The 21,185-nt window shown below is 27.9% G+C and overlaps 2 protein-coding genes across 2 annotated transcripts in view; one reads left to right on the plus strand and one right to left on the minus strand.

Moving 5' to 3' along the window:
- The window catches only part of LOC125832220 (NAP1-related protein 2-like), a 107,957-nt gene that overhangs the window by 12,121 nt on the left and 74,651 nt on the right, over positions 1 to 21,185 (plus strand). The window lies entirely within an intron of this gene.
- On the minus strand, positions 270 to 718 carry LOC125832231 (mini zinc finger protein 3-like). Its single transcript, XM_049511381.1, has one exon. The coding sequence runs from the start codon at positions 716 to 718 to the stop codon at positions 467 to 469; it is 252 nt and encodes an 83-aa protein (XP_049367338.1). The 3' UTR covers positions 270 to 466.

Here is a 21,185-nt window from a genome sequence, read left to right on the forward strand (position 1 = left end):
ATCAATTTCAATAGATTAGAAAGTATTTGTCAAATTATTTCACTTTAAGTATTTCTCAAACAAGACTTTTATTCCAAGTTGAAGTTAAGATAATGTAGACAAAATTTCATCAGTCTTATGCACCTTCAGATTGAACTATTGAAACATTAAAGATCATTAGTATTTAACAAGCAAAAAAATAAAAACAAAAATCAAATAGTACTATTTAAAAATAAAATCTATCTTCCGATGAGTAATAATTTATATATATTATATATATATATATATATATATATCTTGTTTGAGTTACAAGAAAGATTCCTCTTTTAGCTGGAATTCATCAATTTTGTACATCAAATTATACACAAAAATATTCAAGCACAAACCACAATGAAATTATAAAACTATAATCAACTTATCTGATACATAAATTTAAAACTCACCTTTAATTTAATTAATATTTTCTTGGACGAATCATATATATGATCTAAGAGGACTCAGAAACAACTTCGCCGCCATCAACTTCTCTACGGTGAAAATTCCGGTGACATCCACATGCTGCACAAGTAAGGGCGGCGGTTCCATCATCTCCGGTTGCCATGAATTCACGGCAGCCGTCGACAGCGTAGCCTCCGATATTTGCCGCATGGTTCCTTTGACATTCAACGTATCGTATGTTCCTAATCGTCGATGATCCACTGCTGATCCTTCTCACCACAACTTGTCTTTTTTTCATCATTTTTCAAATTATTAAAAACCCCTAAAAAAAATAATGAAAATTATTATGGGGAGATGACTTTATTGAAAATTTTGATCCACTCTCTCTTGTATTCTGAAGTTAAACCTAACCCTAGCATCTCAATATATACTAGCTAGTAGCTTTGCTACTTCTGTTCATCTTTCTTGATGTTATACTAAAAGTTAAATTCTCTTTTAAATAACTATTTTCTCTGTTCCGATTTATATGACTTATATTTTGAATCAGTCTAAAAATTAAAGAATGATATATTACTTTAAAATGCTCAATTTACCCTTAAATATTTATGACTTATTTTAAATCATAATTTTTAAAAAAATACTTTTTTCTTAAATATTGTGTTAAGATGAGTTAAATCATATAAATTGATACAGAGAGAGTAATTGTCAAATCTAAATTTTAAAATTAAAGCAAAACTATAAGGTTATTTTAACCATAAAATATCTGATTACTTAAATAATGTGTCAAGTCAAATTAAGTCAGTTGAATGATGCATGTGGAGTAGTTTCAAATTTATAATAACATAAAGAATGGAAAAAGGAAAACAATTTGGAGAAGTGGGGGTAGGAAGATAGTGGCCTTTTTAATTTCAATGATTGTTTCAATACTCTTTTTGGTCCGAAAATTAGGCAAGATTCTCCGATCACACACATACTACAAATTTCACCTCACCATTTAAAAGTTGCCACATCGTGTAAACTTTTAGACTAAGTTTTTTTTTCCTATTCTTTTTTCTACTCGTATCTCTAAGTTTACTTTTTCGAAATTTGGGACGAGATTGGTTTGTCTTATAAAGTTGGACATGATGTTGGTGGCCGGGCCGAGAACGGGTCAAAGATGGGGAAAAAAGACATTTTAGAAGATTGAAATTGAAGTAAAAGGTAAAGAAGAATTTAAGGCATAATACAATTTTACATGCCATACATGCATTGTAGGCTTGAAGATGTCGTACTTCAAGAGATAAATCTATGAGGCTTGTTAGACCAAAGCGAAAAAAGGAATAAATTTAGAACTTATTGAATCAATGCAAATAATTATATATTATGAATTTAAGTCATAATTACAAATTTGATATTTTTTTGTGAGATTTCATCGTAGGCCATTGAAACTAGATTTCTTTTTAGTGCTACGTGTGGAGAGAAGTTAGCTATTTAGCCCCCAACGTATATTTACAAACTCTTACTTACCGGTAACTTGGGCTAATCTCTTGAAGGTCTTTAATCTTTCTCTATTTTGTTTCATAGTATTAAAGTTAATAAGAGAATTAGGGGGCTAAAAAAGAAGACTAATCTGCTTTTTCTATTTTTATTTTGTGACCAAGGAAACCTTTTTTGTTAGGGAAGATTGTATATAATAGCAAACTATTAATTCAAATTACATGCTATAAATATAGTTTGATTTAATTGTACCCCATAGCAAACCGTTGTTATTTCGCCTCTTTCCTGGTGAATCTCGCTCGCCACTCTCGTTCTCTCCCTCGCCTCTCTCGCATTTTATACAAACACAAATGTATAAAATGTGTTTGTATTTGCATAAAGCGAGAGAAAATTGTATATATACATATATTTTCGTTCCCCTCTCTCCCCTCTCCCAGATCTCGCTCCCTCACTCGCTTCTCTCACTTTATACAAAAACGCAAATGTATAAAATGCGTTTGTGTTTGTATAAAGCGAGAGAAAATTGTATATATACATATATTTTTGTTCTCCTCTCTCCCCTCTCTCCCCTCTCTCAGATCTCACTCACCACTCTCCCAAATCTTGCTCACTCACTCGCCTCTCTCACTTTATACAAACACAAATGTATACATTGTGTTTGTGTTTGTATAAAGCGAGAGAAAATTGTATATACAAATACAAATGCATATATTTTTGTCCTATACACTTATGATTATACAAATATGATCTTCCCCTGCCCAGTTTTCTTTTGTCTTTCTCTCTTTCTCGCTTTATACAAACACAAATTATACAATTGATCTTTTGTATATGTATACCAAGGCAGATTATACAACTGTTTTCTTTTGTATATGTATAGCGAAATTACACAACTGCTTTCTTTTGTATATGTATAGAGAAATTATACAACTGCTTTCTTTTGTATATGTATAGCGAAATATACATATTTATGTTTGCTATGGAGCGCAATTATACAAACTATAGCTATAGCATACAAATATGATTTTGTATTTGCTATATGTGAAAGTTGCTCTTTTTGTTATATGCTCAATTACCCACCTAATTTTTGTTATCAGATTCTAGAGGTTGCAAAAACAAATCCAAAATCCACTTAATTCGTCATGGGTTATTGATCCGTCCATTTATTAGCTCAATCCATTTCAATCTAACTTATTTATGTATAAATATGTAACCCGTATTGGCTCATGAGAAATCTTGTAAAAATATTTTTTAAAAACTTTTTTTTCAATTTGATATGTTATATATAGTCATAATAAAGAAAATAATAATTTTATTAGTTATTAAAATAGTTTAAAAGAAACAATAAAACAATTAAGTTTAGTAAAAATTGGGTTGAGTCTTGGCCCGTTATATAATCTATTACCTGACCCGTTTTGACCCGTGCAAATTTGGGCTGGGTAATTGGATCTTGACCAGATTTTTGTCTTAACCGAGTATGATCTGTCCAAATTTGATTGGACCTATCCCATTGACACCCTATCCTAAAGCTTTATGGCGCAAACCTCCACAAGGATGTTGAGTCGTCAAGGAGATGGCCTGGAGAGTAAATGTAACGCTAATGACGGAGAAGAGTCCGATGAGGACAAATTGAAAAGAAGGGCCAACGGATTAATAGGCTAGCAAGCTTCTACTACACATGACATATAAGCTAAATAATCCACATTGAAGTGATTTTTTTTTTAAAAAGTTTTGTAAAACATAACACAAGTTTACTTGGTACATACGCTTTTAGCTTAAGCTGAATGATGACATAGACTAAAGAACAAATTAAACCGGTGATATTTGTTGGACCAAAACAAATAATACGTGCAATTAACTTCATGAGTAGTTTTTATTGTTCGTGGAATTACAAGGGCAGCAAGAAGCACATCCATAATAGTATTGCACTATTTTATAACGTTTAAATCTTCTTCTTATTTTCTAATTAATCAACAAAGCAGTAAGCTTTTTATTAGAATTTCCTTGTGGTTGATGTTAATTAATGATGGAAATCTTTGAATGAGGGTTTGAATTGATCGTTCAACTGCCTTAATTAGTAGTCTATATAGAAAAGAAAGGTGGTGATTTTTTTTGCTAATTAGTTCGTCGTTAAGCTAATGGAAATTATTTGCTTTAGGGGCCAAATGAAAAAAGTGATTGATTTACGTGCTAATTCCACAATATGTAGGTCCTTTAATGATGCTTAAAAGTCAGGTTACTATTTGCACTATGACAACAACTCTTCTATTTTTCTAGTAGCATCCATAATCCCAAATTCATTAAACTCAATTTTAAAATTCTTATTCCAAAAAAAAAAGCTGTTTCATTATTTGACATAACACTAAATAATGCATGTATCTAAGTGTTTTTTAAATTATTTAAACCAGTTTAGTTTCGTAAGTTTTCTCAACTTGGGAGCCAAATACATCTCTTTCCTTATTCTTGGTTTTATTTTGTAGCATTAGTTTTAACACGCTATCACTTAGACTTTCCAGCTAAAAAATATCACATGCTTTGGATGGATGTTTCTTAATTATTAATGTTATAATACGCTTAATATCACAAATTTCAAAAGTTTTATAATCACACTACACATATTGTTAGAGCCAAAACCACAAGTTCTAAAAATCTTTTTGTGTTTTTTTCTTAATTTACACTTATACTCTTATTCAACAATGTTGGAGGTAGAGTTTTAATTACGATTAATAACTTTAATTTGATCAAAACTTATGTATTTGTGTTAAGAAACCATAAATAATCACATACGTTGAAACAAAAGGTTTAACACTCACAATGGCATAATTAAGTATATATTATGAAGGATTTGAAAGAAAATAGATCGATCAATGGAAGTTGAAGGAGCTAGCTAGTAACAATTTGCTCATAAAATTGTGATTGGAAGCAAAAAGAGGTGAAGTTGTATATGAATAATGGATAGAATTGAGAAGCATCTCAACCATAGAGGCAAAATAGCTGACATTCACAAAAAAATAAAGAGAAACATACATTTTCAAGAAGCACATGCCTTTATCAAATAATATTGGACGAAGTGTTTTGCTTACACAAACTGGAGCCACTAGAAAATCATATATTCAAGAAAAATCATAATGGAATAGTCCCACTTCAATCCCTACATACAAAAAAAAACACTAGCATCTGCTATACTGCAAAAAGAAATAGGAAAAAAACACACACAATACAAAATTTTAAAAGAAACGTAATTGTTCCAGATATGTAACGTACCTTATATAATAGTGGGAAATTATAAGTACGTTATTGTTATAAAATTTATAATAATCTTTCGTCAATTCTGAAAAAAATGTGTTAGTCATGAGGCAACCCAAACAGTTCCTCCAGTTGCAATCTAGTACTCCATATAATTTAGCGAATTGTTGGAGTACGACATACCCTTAAAAATATTTAAGAATAAAAATTAAAGATTACTTTCCACAATTACTTTTTTTATTATTCCAAAATATTCTATTAGAAAGTGTAAAGTAATTAAAAACTTCATTAAAATGAAGGGTAAATATGACAAAAAGCCACAACAATTGTTTTAAACTTTGAAAAAATCATTTATTTTAAACTATGAAAAAAATACTAACAATTCACTTAATATATAGACCAAAGGAAGTACATAGTTATTAATCCCTCTGTTAAATTTTAATTGTCCAATTTGACAAATCTTTAAGGAGCAATAGATATGAGGGGAAAAAGGTTTGTTGTATTCCTTTACTTTGTCCTTTAGAGCTGATATACGTTTTAATATAAAATTGACTCATACATATTCTTACCGTTACAAAAGTGGATCACATATACCCTTTTATCTAACGGAAGTAAAAAAAGTAATTTTAAATTATTATTTTTATTTTAAATTTTAAAAAATTCATATAGGGGTATATATGATCATCTTCACGCAAGTAATTCCTTTATTATCACAATTCTTATTTTAATTTTCCTTTCATTCTTTAGTGTAAAAATATTAGGAAATAAAGTGTGTATGTAAAAAGAGAAAAAAGGAAGAATCTTTTTTAAAACTAATTACTTTTTGGATATATTGTAGTTTATTTTTTTATATCTGTAAAAAAACTAGTACATATATGATAAATTTTAGTATAGTGAATATCTATTTTTAGTATAGTTGATGAAAAAAAATATTTCTTCCAGAGAAAGTTAAATTTATTATTCTCTTCATCTCAAATCATATGTAGTATCTTATATAATTTACTATTACTTTTAGAAATTTAAGATAAAATTAATTATCCTTTTCTCATTTTACCTTCAATAGTAATTAATATTTTAAAACTGCAACCACTTTAATTTTAATTATAAAGTAATAACACATAATAAAGTAAATATTCAATCAAACAAATTATATATTTTTTAACACATTAAAAAGAAACAAGACAAAAAAACATAAATTAAGGAGGGAGTATGATATGAAAATTAGAAGAGTCAACAATATACTTCTAAGTCCTAGGATTAACAATAATTTCTGGAAACAACAAGTCTGAAATACACCATAAGAAGGCCAGCAGGATGAGTAAAACCCGGGATTTATTCCAGAAAAGTTATGTCAAAAAAGAGTTTAGCTTCCACCAAACACCACCCAAGTTAACTATATAATGCCACTATGATTGCTGTCTTTTTATAAATAATGAACAAAGGATTACATGTGATGCTAACATCTAATCCAAAATGTTTGGTCTCTTAGACACGTCAAATCTTAATAAAATTGTCAAATATATTATTATTATGTTTCAATATAATCTTTTAATTTAACATGTAGATAAGAATATTTTTAAAAATATTTTCTCTCATAAAAACAAGTTCAATAAAAATTAAGGAGTAAAGAGACGAGTTTCATCGATAACATTAAAAACACATTATCCCTAGCCATCCTCACCACCGCCACCCCAACCTTGACCTCTTATAGTATTTTCCTAAATTAAAAATAATTATTCTTTGGATAATTTTTTTAAAAAATATTCTTTTTTAAAGTTTTTTTTTTTTAGGAAAAACATTTTTCTTCTTACCAAGCACATTATTATACTAAATAGATTAATAATGTAAACAAAATACTATTTGAATATTGAGTTCTCAAACAAGATATTAATTTTGGATAGAGAGTTACTACAACCCCCCCCCCCCCCCCCCTTTCTCTCTCTATATATTCATATAAAAAATATATTTAGTAATATATTGTGAGGATTACTCATAATTTAACTATTTTTACAATGACTATCAACTTATTTACAATACTTTAATTTTCTTTCAATACATAGCTCATATTGACAATTATTATTTATAATAAAGGATGCTAAACTTACAACATGATAGTTCCCGTACTTTACGTAGATCATATCTCCCTTACTCCATATTTGAGGTGGTAAATGGGCAATTTGTCTAAATTTGAGTGGGACTGAATTTATATATTTTATATATAAATATTTTTAATACATAATTTGTACTATTATAGGTTGAATAAGATCAAAATGACGAAGTCAGCAAAAAAAAGTATATATGCATCAATAGAGAAAATAATCTTGTGGAAATAATATATGTATTTTTTATAATAACATTGTTGAAGAATTGAAGGGATGTGGCGCAGCTTAGTATTAAATAGGTGGATTATTACTTGTCAAAAATTACTTACGCTAAAATTTGTTAAAATGAGGGTCCAAATCCAATCCGCCTAATTTCTTAGTTAGTTTTAATTGCTTTATTTCTTATATATATATGTGTATATAATATTATCTTATTAAATTATTATTTTATTTATCATGACTATATATAATATATCAAGTTTTAAAAAAACATTTTTGTTGAAAAAATATTTTTTCAAAATTTTGCATGAATTAATTCGGGCTAAATATCAACCCAAAATATAGACTGAGCTAATCAACGAGTGGGTCAATAATCATTTAAGCTTATAGAAGTTGGACAGATAATAATGGGCTTCTTACGTAAATGTACAAGCAACAAAAAAAATAAAATCGATATTGTATAAATTGTGTATATATAATTTTAAAAAGTTCAAATACTAATTTTCTATTAGAAATTAAAAAGAAAAAGAAAAACTTATCACTTTGTTAATGGAATTCCATATCATGTGTCTCTGTTGTTTTCTAGTTTTTTGAATGGTTTGTCGCAAAGCAGAGCTTGTAGTGCAATAAAGAATAATAATGCTTAGTAGTCTCTCCCTTTCTCGCTCTTCTTATAATAAAAATCAGTGGAAAGATGACCCACTTAAACTTCTTCTACCAACTTTTTTCAAAATTTTCTCAAAACGTTTATTCAATGTATGACAAACGTCATATCAATAATAATAATAATAATAATAACAATAATAATAATAGTAATAATAATAATAATAATAATGAAGTGGATGCGGAGCCATTAAGTTCTGAATAAATTATTTATATATATTAATAATTTTTTTCAATATAAATAGTAATTTTGAGACAAAACTACTTAGATTTCATTGAACTCATAGCTTTAGTATGATAAAAATCATTTTTAAGAAGAAAAAAAACATTTCCCAACAAAAGAGAACAAGTTACTTTGCTTATAAGTAACTTAACTTTTATTTCTGTCATCGAAACACTATCCAAATTACCAATACTATTATTATAAGGTGGAATATATTGCTGATCCTTTAAATATTATATTCCAATTATATAAATGTTTATACTTAGATACTTTGGGCAAAAGAATTAAAAAAGTTTTTGTGAGTGCTCTCAAACGCCTATTACCATATAAAATATATTATCAATGTCCTTTAATTGTACATATACGCTCAACTGGAATAGGGTTGAGTTAATATGTACAATTAAAAGAGATAATGCATTTTAAGATATTATTAATTTTTTTTTTGTATAAATTATAGGAACCACATATTATAAGTACTAAATAACATTCTATCCCTTCTAGTTTTCTATTTACCAAAACCCCCTTAAAAGTGATGTTTGCGGGATACATAGCGTTGTGCACGGGATACATTAGGTTTGATACATTCCACATAGTGGGATACATAGCATTGTGCACGGGATACATTAGGTTTGATACATTCCACATAGCGGGATACATAGCGTTGTGCACAGGATACATGCGGGATACACAGCGTTTGATACATTCCACATAGCGGGATACATAGCGTTGTGCACGGGATACATGAGGGATACATAGGTAAATAAAGAATTTTTGAAAATTTTGAAATAAGTAGGAATAAATGGATATTAAGGTAAGTAAAGGAGTGTAGTTAAGTAATTTGTCCTTTTTTTGCCAAATGCATGCTTTAAAACATGCACAAAATATAAGGTTTTTCAAAATTTCAGCCAGAAGTGTTCAAAATGAACTTATTTTTTACTTACTCAAGTTTTCAATTTTGAAACAAGTCATGACTCGAGTAATCGTTATATAGTATTTGTTTTCACTCTATCACCTAAACACCATGAAACACATTATTTCTTTCAAAAATATATTCGACATGCAATTTGACATATGCTAGAAGTGCTATTGGGTGAAAGAGTTGATATGACATTGAAGAGATGGTTGATTGGCAATATATATAGACATTTTGTTTCTCCAACCCTACCCTAGCTATATATATATATATATATATCAATACAATAACCTATTACTTATGATTTTGAGTTTCGTATGCCTTCAAAAATATATTATTTCTCTTTCAATGAAAATTATGTTTCCCTCAATTTTCTTATCGCAAGTGAACGTCAATATATAGATTTAGACTTAATTGTAACTAAAAATGTACTCCCACAATGCCAATTGATGTGATGCATTTCGATTCAATATATAGTCTGAAAAAAGAAAGAAAATAATAATTCTAACTTGTGTTCTAATAAATTATAAATATTTATATGACTATTGATTATTTTATTAAAGATAAAACGAAAAGTGTAAGGTGAATTTTTTAAATAAATAAATATAGCATTTTTTATGTACCAAATTTAAAAAAATTATATTTCACATAAAAATTAAACAGTGAGTACAAATTTGAAAAAAAATCAAAGTGGACAAAAGCTCCAGCATGTTAGGCTAGGCTTCACGTGGCTTCTTTCTTTTCATGAAATACCATTTCTTAGGAAATATTCAAGGAACGTTATTTAGCTGATAATTTTTTTAAAAGAGATAATTGATATTACTAAATATACTTGTAAACTTGTTCAATAGTCTTTAAAAATAAATAATATGAAACTCTCTCACGAACTACATCAAAATGATCTTTAGCGACAATTAATTAATGACAATATCTCAATTGTTACTAAATATGTATTTTTAGCGGTCATTAGCACTCTTTGTATATGTCTTTAAAGCCGCTAGCGACATGAATCTAATGACACTTAACTAATGTCGGTAAAGACTTCAGCACTCTTCATTAATGTGTCTATTTTTTACCGCTAAAAGTTTTTTTTGTTGTAGTGACGTCCCAATTTATATGCAGTGGCGGATCTAGGATTTTAAGGTTGTGGGTGCTCTGAAACTGACTAAATCAAAAATATAAAAATGACATGTTAACAGTGAGATTCAAACCCGGGCTCAACAACACTAAGAGAGCCTTAAGAATCCACCCAAGATCCAATGAACCTATCAGATCATTTGAATTGGGTGCTCTATGTTAATTTTATACAAATACCTCTTAATTACCTCATAGATATATATATTCCGAGACGAGGTTAATGGGTGCTCGAGCAGCCGGCGAACTCTATGTGGGTCCACCCCTATTTATGTGATACACGTTTTGTATTAATCCGTCCAAAAAAGGTCGCATTATATAATTAGAAGTAATTTAATTTCAAAGCTTTCATTTTACCGTTAATGAAATGATTTGTAGGAGCACAAAATAATAACCTGATGACTCAACTTCTTACCTTAGAATCCCATCGCAACGGTTGGCTTCTATAATTTAGTTATTGGCATTTAATAATTCTTCTTAATTATGAGAATCTAGTATGATGGACTCCTTGACTCACCTTCCTCAGATACTGCCTTAATCATGAAGGGATTAATAATAACATAATTATTTTGTGGATATATATTTTCATCAATAGAATAGATGTTTAATTTATTGCACTAAAGATGACATATACTGGGTATAACACTAGATAATTTTAACATTGAATTTTGTAAAAGAATTTGGCAGAAGAACATTGGAGGACATATTTGCTATGTTGATATTTTATCCCAAGATTAATAATCATAAATTACTATCAATTAATTGAAATTTTTAAAGAGGGATAAATTCCTCGAATAGAATTATTTGATTATATTGATAAATTCAAAAAACTGATCATACTAGTAGTACCATGACCAAAATAAACTTTTGTGTCCATCGTCTCTTCCAAACAATAATATAATTGTTGTACTGCAATTTGAAACCGAAAACTGAACAAAACGTGGGTAACATGATCCTTATTTTATCCATTAATGTTTATCTCTTATCCTCCACCCAAACGACCTTAAATTATGATGTGAAAATATCTTGGATTAATCAACACACAATCACAAATAAAGAAAATTTATTGAGATTCGACTAGGTCTAATCCTTCCATCAAAAGCAGAGAGTTTCTCCAATCCTATACGGACACAAAGGGTCTACTAAAGCAATAGGAATGATGAGTTTTCTAAAATATACAAGGAAAAATTCAAGACATAATTAACAAATTTTCACCTTAACTTGAATTTCCTTCGTCAATAGAAATAACGCCTCTCTCCCTTGTCCTCAGCCCTCCAAAGGGCTTACTAAGTACTACCATCCAAACAATCTTAAATTATAGTCTCTCAGTTCACTTTTATTTGTCACTTATTTATAAAATAAATTTTCACTTATACTTGTCTTTTGACACCTTAGCATTAAATACTATTTTTAAAATTATTTTTAAAGAGTGAAATAACAATTAATAAGAATAGTGTGGTAAGAACATATATTAATAATTATTTACTTAAAAAATGTACCAAGTCAAATAACAAGAAGTAAAAATAAACATTTTTTTTACCTTTGATTGAATGACAAAAAGGAACTTTGACTAGACATGCATTTCGAGACTCGAGTGTCTGAAATGAAATGAAATTAGAAGAAACTGAACAGATTGCATAAATACAACACATACATATATAAAATGGGACGGAACGACCTATAAAGGGAAAAGAATGCCACATAAAATGAGACAGAGGGATAGAATATAATTAAAAAAAACTATCTAACTAGACATATTTTACTATCATATATACATATTTTACCTTTAGTTTAAAAAAATTATATATAATACCATTTTTAATATTTAAATCAGATATTTAAAAAAATTAATTAGATACACAAATCCCTTAAATATCGTATTGAATAATTATCTTAAAATTTAAACTCCTTAATTAATGGTACATTAGCAATTCAAATTATTTTCTCATTACCCTAATGTTCACCTCCCCACGTACTTCACATCCACCCCATCTCTCTTTCTTCCTTAACTAAATCGTGATAATAAGCATCATACAAACTCATATTCATTATCATTATGGTCCATACATCTTTTCTATAAATTAGTCATTAACTAGCTTCTTTAGATGAAATTATTACTATTATTTTTCATTATTATCATGTATCTTGGTTTACATTCCGTTCATGTACCTGAGATAAAGTTTATATTGGTGTAAAATTTGATTTTATAAACTTTTACAAATTAAGGTTTTGTCATTGCAAGGTCTTCATCCGCCAACATTCAAGCCGAAAATTTAAGATACAAAGGAAGGAATTGATGAAGAAGAAGATGAAGTGTACAATTACAGAATTACTATGATTTATGATTTCGTTATTTTAGGAACACTTGTTAGAGTTGATATTTGATACGCAAGGATCCTGTAAATTTGTTTGGCCTGCTAATTATTCATCAATTAATGAAATAAGTTACATCCCTTTAATTCAAAGTAATAAATCATGTATCTCGACTTTTAAAATCGATGGATACATGTATCTCACGAAAAATGATACATATATCTCAAGGCCGAAATATAAAATTTAAGATACAAAAGAAGGATTTAAAGAAGAAGATGAAGTTTACAATTACTTCTCGCGAGTAATGATACACGTATCTCAATTACTCCTCTAATTAAGGAAATCAGGTACAACTAATTAATTTAAACAAATGAAATATGTATCTCAATTTTAAAAGTTGACAGATACATGTATCTCACGTATTTAAACTCATGTATCTTACGCACGAAATATGATAGAGAAAGTAATATTTGAAACTATTAGAATCTTAGTAATTAAGACCTAAACTAATGAAATTTACGTAGTTTGCCATATAGTAAATAGTACGAGGGCTAGCTGTTAAAAAGGCCGAATTAAACATCAATTCAATCCAACATCCCCTGCCGTCCTTTTGCTGAGATTCTTTTGGTTTAGGGCCCAATGGAAAGGACAATACGTCAAACCAGATATGACTGTGTACCATCCTTTGTAATGTCAAATTGCACTTGAGTTTTTTCTTCTTATTTCTGACCACTTGGTCAAGAATGTCCACATTCGTTTGCCCTCGTGCACCCAACTAATTTATCATTCGGAAAATATAATTGGCAAGACAGATTTTTGACATGAGCAATAAAAATTAGGTATTTTTTGTAATTTTGGTGAAAAGTTAAGGGTATTTGGATAAATTTATTTATTTCGTGTACCTAAATTACTCTCAAAAGTAAAATCACTTTTAATACTTTTAAGAAATTTTTTATTATGTGCGAGCACACTTATTACGTGCCAGACAATACTTGTATGAGATCCTTTCATATTTTGCCAGGTGAAAATTGGGTCCCACTAAAAAGAAGAAGCTAAAAGGTTCCATATCTTTATTATTTTTCTCCAATTCCATATCTTCTTCTTCTTTTCCGTTTCTTTTTGTAATTTTATTATTTTTCGTATTAATTAGTTTATTTATCAAATGCTGAAATTTAATTACTTTTAGTAGAATTAGCCGTGATTTAGTTTGGATAATTTTTTTATTAAATAAATTAATTTGATTTTTGAAATGTTGAAATTAAGTCAAATTAATTAAGTCGATTTTTTTTATCACTTTAATTTTTTTATTTTTTTTTCTATTTGGTTTTGGTCGATTAGAATATATATGATAGTGTAAGAAATTGATCTAATTATATATAGGATCCTTCAAAAAATGTATGCATTATCTAAGAATACGATTTTATTTTTTTTACCAAAAGTTAAAAATTTAGTTGTGATATACTATGTCTTGATGATGCTTGATTTAAATAAAAATAATCAATTAAAAAGACATAAGTTATTTTGAACATGAAAATTCATTCTTGACATTCTTAAAATAAAAATATAAATTAAAATACGAAGTAAATGCAAATAACTTGATTATTATAAAAAGAAATACATGAATAGAACAAAGAATTTTTTTTTTAAAATATTTATAACATTTTTTTAATTTTAAAAAAATTTATATATGATGAAAAAAGTTGTATTAAAAAATCAATGTATAATCTTTTATAAACAAACACAAAACAAAATATCTAAATTCTCATATTTCGTGTATATCATTCTATATAATACGTATAGAAAAATAAAAGGTTCAAGAAATTAATACACAAAATTATACGATTTTTTTATTTGTAATTTCATTACCTTCAATTTCTTCCATTTCATTCAAAAATTAATTCAAAATTTTCTCGCCACATTCACTTTATTTTTTCTCTCAAATAAATAATACCGTAAAATATGCATATTAGACATTTTGGGCAAGTCTTAAAAATTCTTTATAAATCTGACAAATGAAGTAACGTAGAGGAGGAAAAAACAAAGTCGAAGGAATTTTTTTTAAAATGAATGAAAAAGAGTAAGAAGATGAAAGAAAATGAAATAGTTAAGGTATGGGTCTCATTTGTACATTTGGCAGCCAACAAAAGTCTCATACAAGTGGTTTTCTTTTTTGGAGGGAAATACAAGTGGTTTTGGAGCCAAAGGGACATTTTCGTCATTTATCCGTGTCTGCGCAATTCGTGCCAAAATTCTGTCTTGCCAATTAGCAGTGCTCTTTATCATTTACAATTCCCCCATTCTCATCTTATTATATATATTTTATTTTTTATCATATATTTACATGCATAAAAATGACTAGCACATATGGACACCAATAATGTTTTTCATAGGTCAGATATTCTAGTATCCTAAGCATAGAGAAATCACACAAATCCATTCAAAACTTTGGTGGTGGTGAAACTATAAGAAGGTAGTTCGATATTAGGATGATAAAATGTTTAACACCTCTCATTCTTATAATCTTTTTTCAATAGAGAAAGGAAAAGAAAATAGAAGATTTTTGAATTAAATAGTCATATACCAAAGGCATGTATAATGTCTAAAAGACATTTGACATCTTATGGTCTTAGACATGCATATATATTATGTGAGATAAAATAGGAGTTAAAGATTTGCTAAATATAGAAAGTTAATTTTCATAATTTGCTAAATGTCCATTAAAACAAAACTCTTTACACAAAATAATTCAAGAACTTTAAATTACGAAAAATGGCCTTTCGGCCTTACTCTTGCAAGCGAAGTGCATGATATTGTTTTGACCAATTATTTGCTTATTAATTGTTTTGTTTGTCAATCGTGGATTGGTTGATGTTCACTTGAATTCACATCCACAATGAAGTGCTTGTCCTTCTTTTTTTTGTCAAAATTGTTTTTTTTTTAAGATACAAACATTATATAAAAAAACTTGAAATATGGAGAATAACTCATTTCTAATTTTTAGAAATTTTTATAGGATAATTCTTCTAGTTGGAATTAAGAAAAGAAATTATCTCATTGAGAAAAGATGAACTACTAATATTGTTTATCAATGTATATACATCATATATATTACAATAATACACTGTATAGAATATTAATATATTATATAATTATTTATATAATATCAATACATTATACATATGTGACTATTTTGTTGATTTTTTTTTGTTTTGACATTTGTATCACTAAAGTCACGTAAGAATCACCAATAACTGTATAATTAGACTTATTTTACTATCACATATATTTAATTTATCTATAATTTAAAAAAATTACACATAATATCACATTTAATATTCATACCATATATTTTAAAATATTTAATCAGATACAGAAATTTCTTAAATATGATATTAAATAATTATCTTAAAATTTAAATACCTTAATTAATTATAAGTTAGCAATTTAAATTACTTTCTCTAAGGTTAATTAGATTCCACTTTTCGGATCAGCTCTCTTGGATTGTAAGACCAAATCAAAACCCTCTCTTTAATTCAATTTCTTGGTTTTGCCACTTCGATTCTTGAAATAGTTTGAATTACTTTTTGGGGATTTTGTAGGTTGCATTACACCACGGTGACTTTGGGGACACCGGAGTTGAAGTTTCTCGTGGCTTTGGATATCTCGTCTTTACTATTAAAAAAGGAAATGATGAAGTTTAGGACAGAACAGATGCACAATTAAATCTTTTAAAATTGTTGGATACACGTATCTCGCCTTTAATTCAAATTAATAAGTCGTGTATCTCACTTTTAAAACTGATGTATATACATATTTCGCCTTTAATAATACATGTATCTCAGCTTTACTACCAAAGAAGAAACTAATGAAGAAGATGAAGTTTATGATTATAAAATGGACAAATTACTTAAGTACACAACATTACTTTACCTATTCTCAATATTTCCCTACTCTTTTACTAAAATACAAAAATCCCTTATTTTCCCCCAATTCAACTTAACCGGATACTTTATTAGTTTAAGTATCCGCCCGTTATTAATTAAAGTATCCGCGCTGCTATATTATGCATCCGCCCGTTAATTTAAGTATCCGTCCGTTATTAATTAAAGTATCCGTGCCAACAACTTAATAATTTAAGTATCCGCCCTTTATTAATTAAAGTATCCGCGCTGCTATATTATGTATCCGAAAGACACTAAAAAAGGGATTTTTGGTAATTAATGAAAGAGTAGGGATAGGAAGTAATTTCCTTCTTATAATATGTGATTTGCCTAATTTTTACTTATAAAATTACTTTAGTTTATGATTTCATTATTTTAGAAAAACTTGTTAGAATTGAAATGCAAGGATCTTGTAAATCAGTTTGGGCTTCAATTAAGGAAATAAGTTACACCTATTTAATTAAAATAATAACTAGTGTATCTCGCGGTCAAAATATGATATAGAAAATACTATTACAAACTACGTGAATCCTAATACTTAGAATCTAAAGTAACGAAATTTATATAATTTGCCTAAACTAAAATAATTACTTTATTATATATATGTGAAATTGAGAACATTCTGTCAACAAAAACTTAATGTTTCTTTGCAAATGACGGCAAATTATTTGTTACAATGTCACATAGGATATATTCAATGTATAATCACTATACAGAAAATCTCTTTAAAATGATATTACTAAAAATTCTTCACATATTTTAGCCTCCAATTTAAAGAATATTTTTTAATTGTTTGGCATTGTCTTCAAGAAAAACATGCCTTTTCCAGACTTGATAATAAAGTATAAGTGTACTAATCGAATTTGAATTAGAATTGTTGATAGGGATTGCTGGATCATCTGTTAGGGCCCAAAAAATGAAGGAAAAAAGCTAGCAGCCCATAATTTCCTTGCCAGTAGAATTATGGGCCCTTGTGATCCGCGGAAAATGGAGGGCCCATAATGAAACCACTTAATTGCATGATTTATCTTTCAAATGTCTATTAATTTTTGCACTTCAAAAGAACTGTTTTTTTTTTTTGAGAGTTTTTCAAATGAAAATTGTGTAAAAATGGTATGAAATATGTATATCTCCAGCGAGACTTAGAACTTTGCTTCACAATTTTAGTGTATGAATGTATAAAATCCATATAAATATGTACATCTCTCTCAAGATTTAGAATTTCAGTCTTGTGATCCGCGGAAAATGGAGGGCCCATAATGAAACCGCTTAATTGCATGATTTATCTTTCAAATGTCTATTAATTTTTGCACTTCAAACGAACTGTTTTTTTTTTTTTTTGAGAGCTTTTCAAATGAAAATTGTATAAAAATGGTATGAAATATGTATAACTCCCGAGACTTAGAATTTTGCTTCACAATTTTAGTGTATGAATGTATAAAATCCATATAAATATGTACATCTCTCTCAAGATTTAGAATTTCAGTCACAATTTTATGTATGAAATATATATATAAATATATATATATATATATATATATATATATTAAGTTCTCAAAAAATTTAATACAACAACAACTTCCATATAATATTTATATAAAATTTGTTAGTCCTCTTAAATAAGACTCTCTTAACTATTTTCTACAATATTCCTTCTTTTCTCTCTCACCTTTATCCACCAACCTTCTTTGTTGTCACTCTCTTTATCTCTCTACACAATCAACAATTTCGAATATATAATGTTTAAGATAAGATTTAACATTAAATAATCATGCATGTATCTCTCCTGTCAAATTCAAATTTGTTTCTTTTACAATAGATATACAAAATAATAGGAGAGACAAGGAGTCGATGTCAAATGCATATATGTCAAATTTGTCAAAAGAGGACAGTATAAGGAAAAAGGGTCAAATCTTATTCTACTAATAATAGACACGAAACCTTCCCTAGCTAGTAAGTATGAAGAAAATTATAAGAATTAAATTAAAAATTCTATGATCATCACATATATTTTTTTAGCATACTTTGTTATAATATATATATTTCAAGATTCCATATCATAATGTTTTTTGAAAGACAAATCTTTTGAACAACTGTTCCCAGTAAAGCAAAAATAATGTTAGTATTTGTATTAGATAACAGGATAATAATTGTGAGACTTTATTTTCAATAATTTATTTAAGCAATAAACTTCATTATTTGGTTCAATTATGAGAAATACATATTTATATCGCATTTATTTAACTTCTTTAATAAATGATGATGGGATGGGACTAGCCAGAAAATACTTTTCATACAAGATTTCTTTACATGATACTTATACTTGGTTATTTTGAGGAAAACGGGTTGATTGCAACTGCTTTAATTTCTAATAATATTTTAGTAATATCTTATTTATTTTTCAATATTTTTTGAAAAATAATTTTCTTGAATGATGGATCTGCCGAAAATAACTTTCCTGTCCCGCAAAGATATAGGGATAAAATATGTGCACGTCTCACTTTTTTCAAATCTTACTTATAAAATTATACTGAAATATTTTTGTCTTTTTTCATTAAAACTTATATTTATTATTCTATCAATTAAATATCGAAAGCAGGACTACCTATCAAGAGAGACGGCTCTTTATCCATGCATTTTAATAGTACCTCGTGGTCTTGGCAAAGAATATCAAATTAACATATCATTCAAAATAGACCCCTCTCAATGTAATACCACAAGTTTATTAATTAGATAAAACCATTATATATATCATTGGACCACTACCAAGGTTAGAGGTGTATCAATTAGATTTTTTCATTTTTAATCAGAGGTATTGCGTTTAAACTCTAATAGTGGAGAAATTGTTTTCTCTTAAATTGGTCTTTCAAATAGAGAAAAATTCCAAATTTAAAGTTAATGACTTCTCAAGTTTACATATTTAATTAATGATTTGTACAATAAATATATAAAATTTGAATCGAAGTTATTTGGTTTTTTGGCGTATCTATACTTCTCATGCTATAGCTCCACCCCTATATTTACAACACACAAATTTAAATTAGCCGGATCAATAGATTCTGAATATTCGAGTATGTTTTTTTCTTTTTGGTAGAAAGATGTTAAAGAGTATGGTTAAATAAATAAAATAAAGCTCATTGGACCAATCTTTATAAATAAATGACATATTTGCATACATATGGAGACGCATAAAACAAATAATATTGTTAATGTTCATCACATGAATTATAGAAAGAAGGGTTTACAAATGGGAGATTTAGGTGGAAAAAAAAGGGAAGAGGTATCTGTCCGAACGCACATGAGAGTGTCAAACAGCTATAAATGATATAGCAGTGTTTTTTATACATCATAATTCATATGTATGGTGTGTATGAATAGTAACCCTACAGATAATATGTTTTAAAATGTTTATGAAAATTACTTTCTCTATTTTAAAATATTTGTCATATTTTTCAATTACACAATCCTTAAGAAAATAGTACTAACCTAACAGTGGAATAGCCACATGGTGGTCAGGGTGTCCAATTAGACACCCTTCGTCGGGAAAAAAATATCGTATATACAAGTAATGATACACGAAATAATTAAATAATATATTTTGGACACCCTTAATATAACAAACTATTGTAGAAACCTCTTTGGAATGAGGTAGTCTTCGAGTGTTCGAATCTTACTAGTTCTATTTTTTGAAAATAGCTTTTATTGTGTTATTTCTAGACATCGTTTGTGAAATTTCTGGCTCCACCACTACTGACCAAGAGAGGTATTTGAATAATTTACTCTTATATATATATATATATATATATATATATATATGATCATTCATTCTTTTTATTAGATTGTAGTCTTCAAAAAATAATTACCACCAGAATAATTAATTTGTCTTGAATTTCTAAAATAACAAGAATATTGAGGTAAATGTTTTTTTTTAAAAGACGATAAGTATTTTGGGACGGAGGGAATGCTTAGCTGTTTTTGATTTTAGGAAAGAACATGGGTCACATGATTGCAACTATGAATATATATATATACATGTTTGTCTGTAAGGGAAGCTTCCTTTGGACTTTGGATGTTGAATCATGCAGCATTTACTCTTTAATTTCTTCTTGCATTTTTTTTTCTTTTTTCTGATCTGACAACTATGGAAAAGTTTAATCTTTAAAATTATTTTCCACTTTGGTCATTACTCCTTTAGTATATGTAGCCTGTAAAATAAGGAAAATTGTGCCTTCAATAAATTCTTTCTGCATATTGACAATTCAAAAGTGACTTATGCATTATATTGCCTTGTCATTTGGTGTTATCATTCATGAGGGGCTTATGCTTTTCCAAGAGAAAAAGGTTATGTCTTTGGTTGGTGGACTGGGTGTTAATTAGGGTAGAAATAGAGTCTTTTTGGCCTTGTTTCCGAAAAATTGTGTTAAGGTTTTAATTTTTATAGGTGAAACTCCAATATTAAAAAAGAAAAATATTTTGAATAATCCTCCATTCATTAGTTTAAGGTTATTAAATTTGAATTTAGGTGTTCGAAAAATACTATA

This window comes from Solanum verrucosum, unplaced genomic scaffold (assembly GCF_900185275.1).
Source record: "Solanum verrucosum unplaced genomic scaffold, falcon-dt-bn FXZP01000009.1, whole genome shotgun sequence".
Lineage (NCBI taxonomy): Eukaryota > Viridiplantae > Streptophyta > Magnoliopsida > Solanales > Solanaceae > Solanum > Solanum verrucosum.

Coding starts and splice junctions, on each gene's coding strand:
- LOC125832231 (XM_049511381.1), bottom strand. CDS start 718: ATGATGAAAAAAAGACAAGTTGTGGTGAGAAGGATCAGCAGTGGATCA.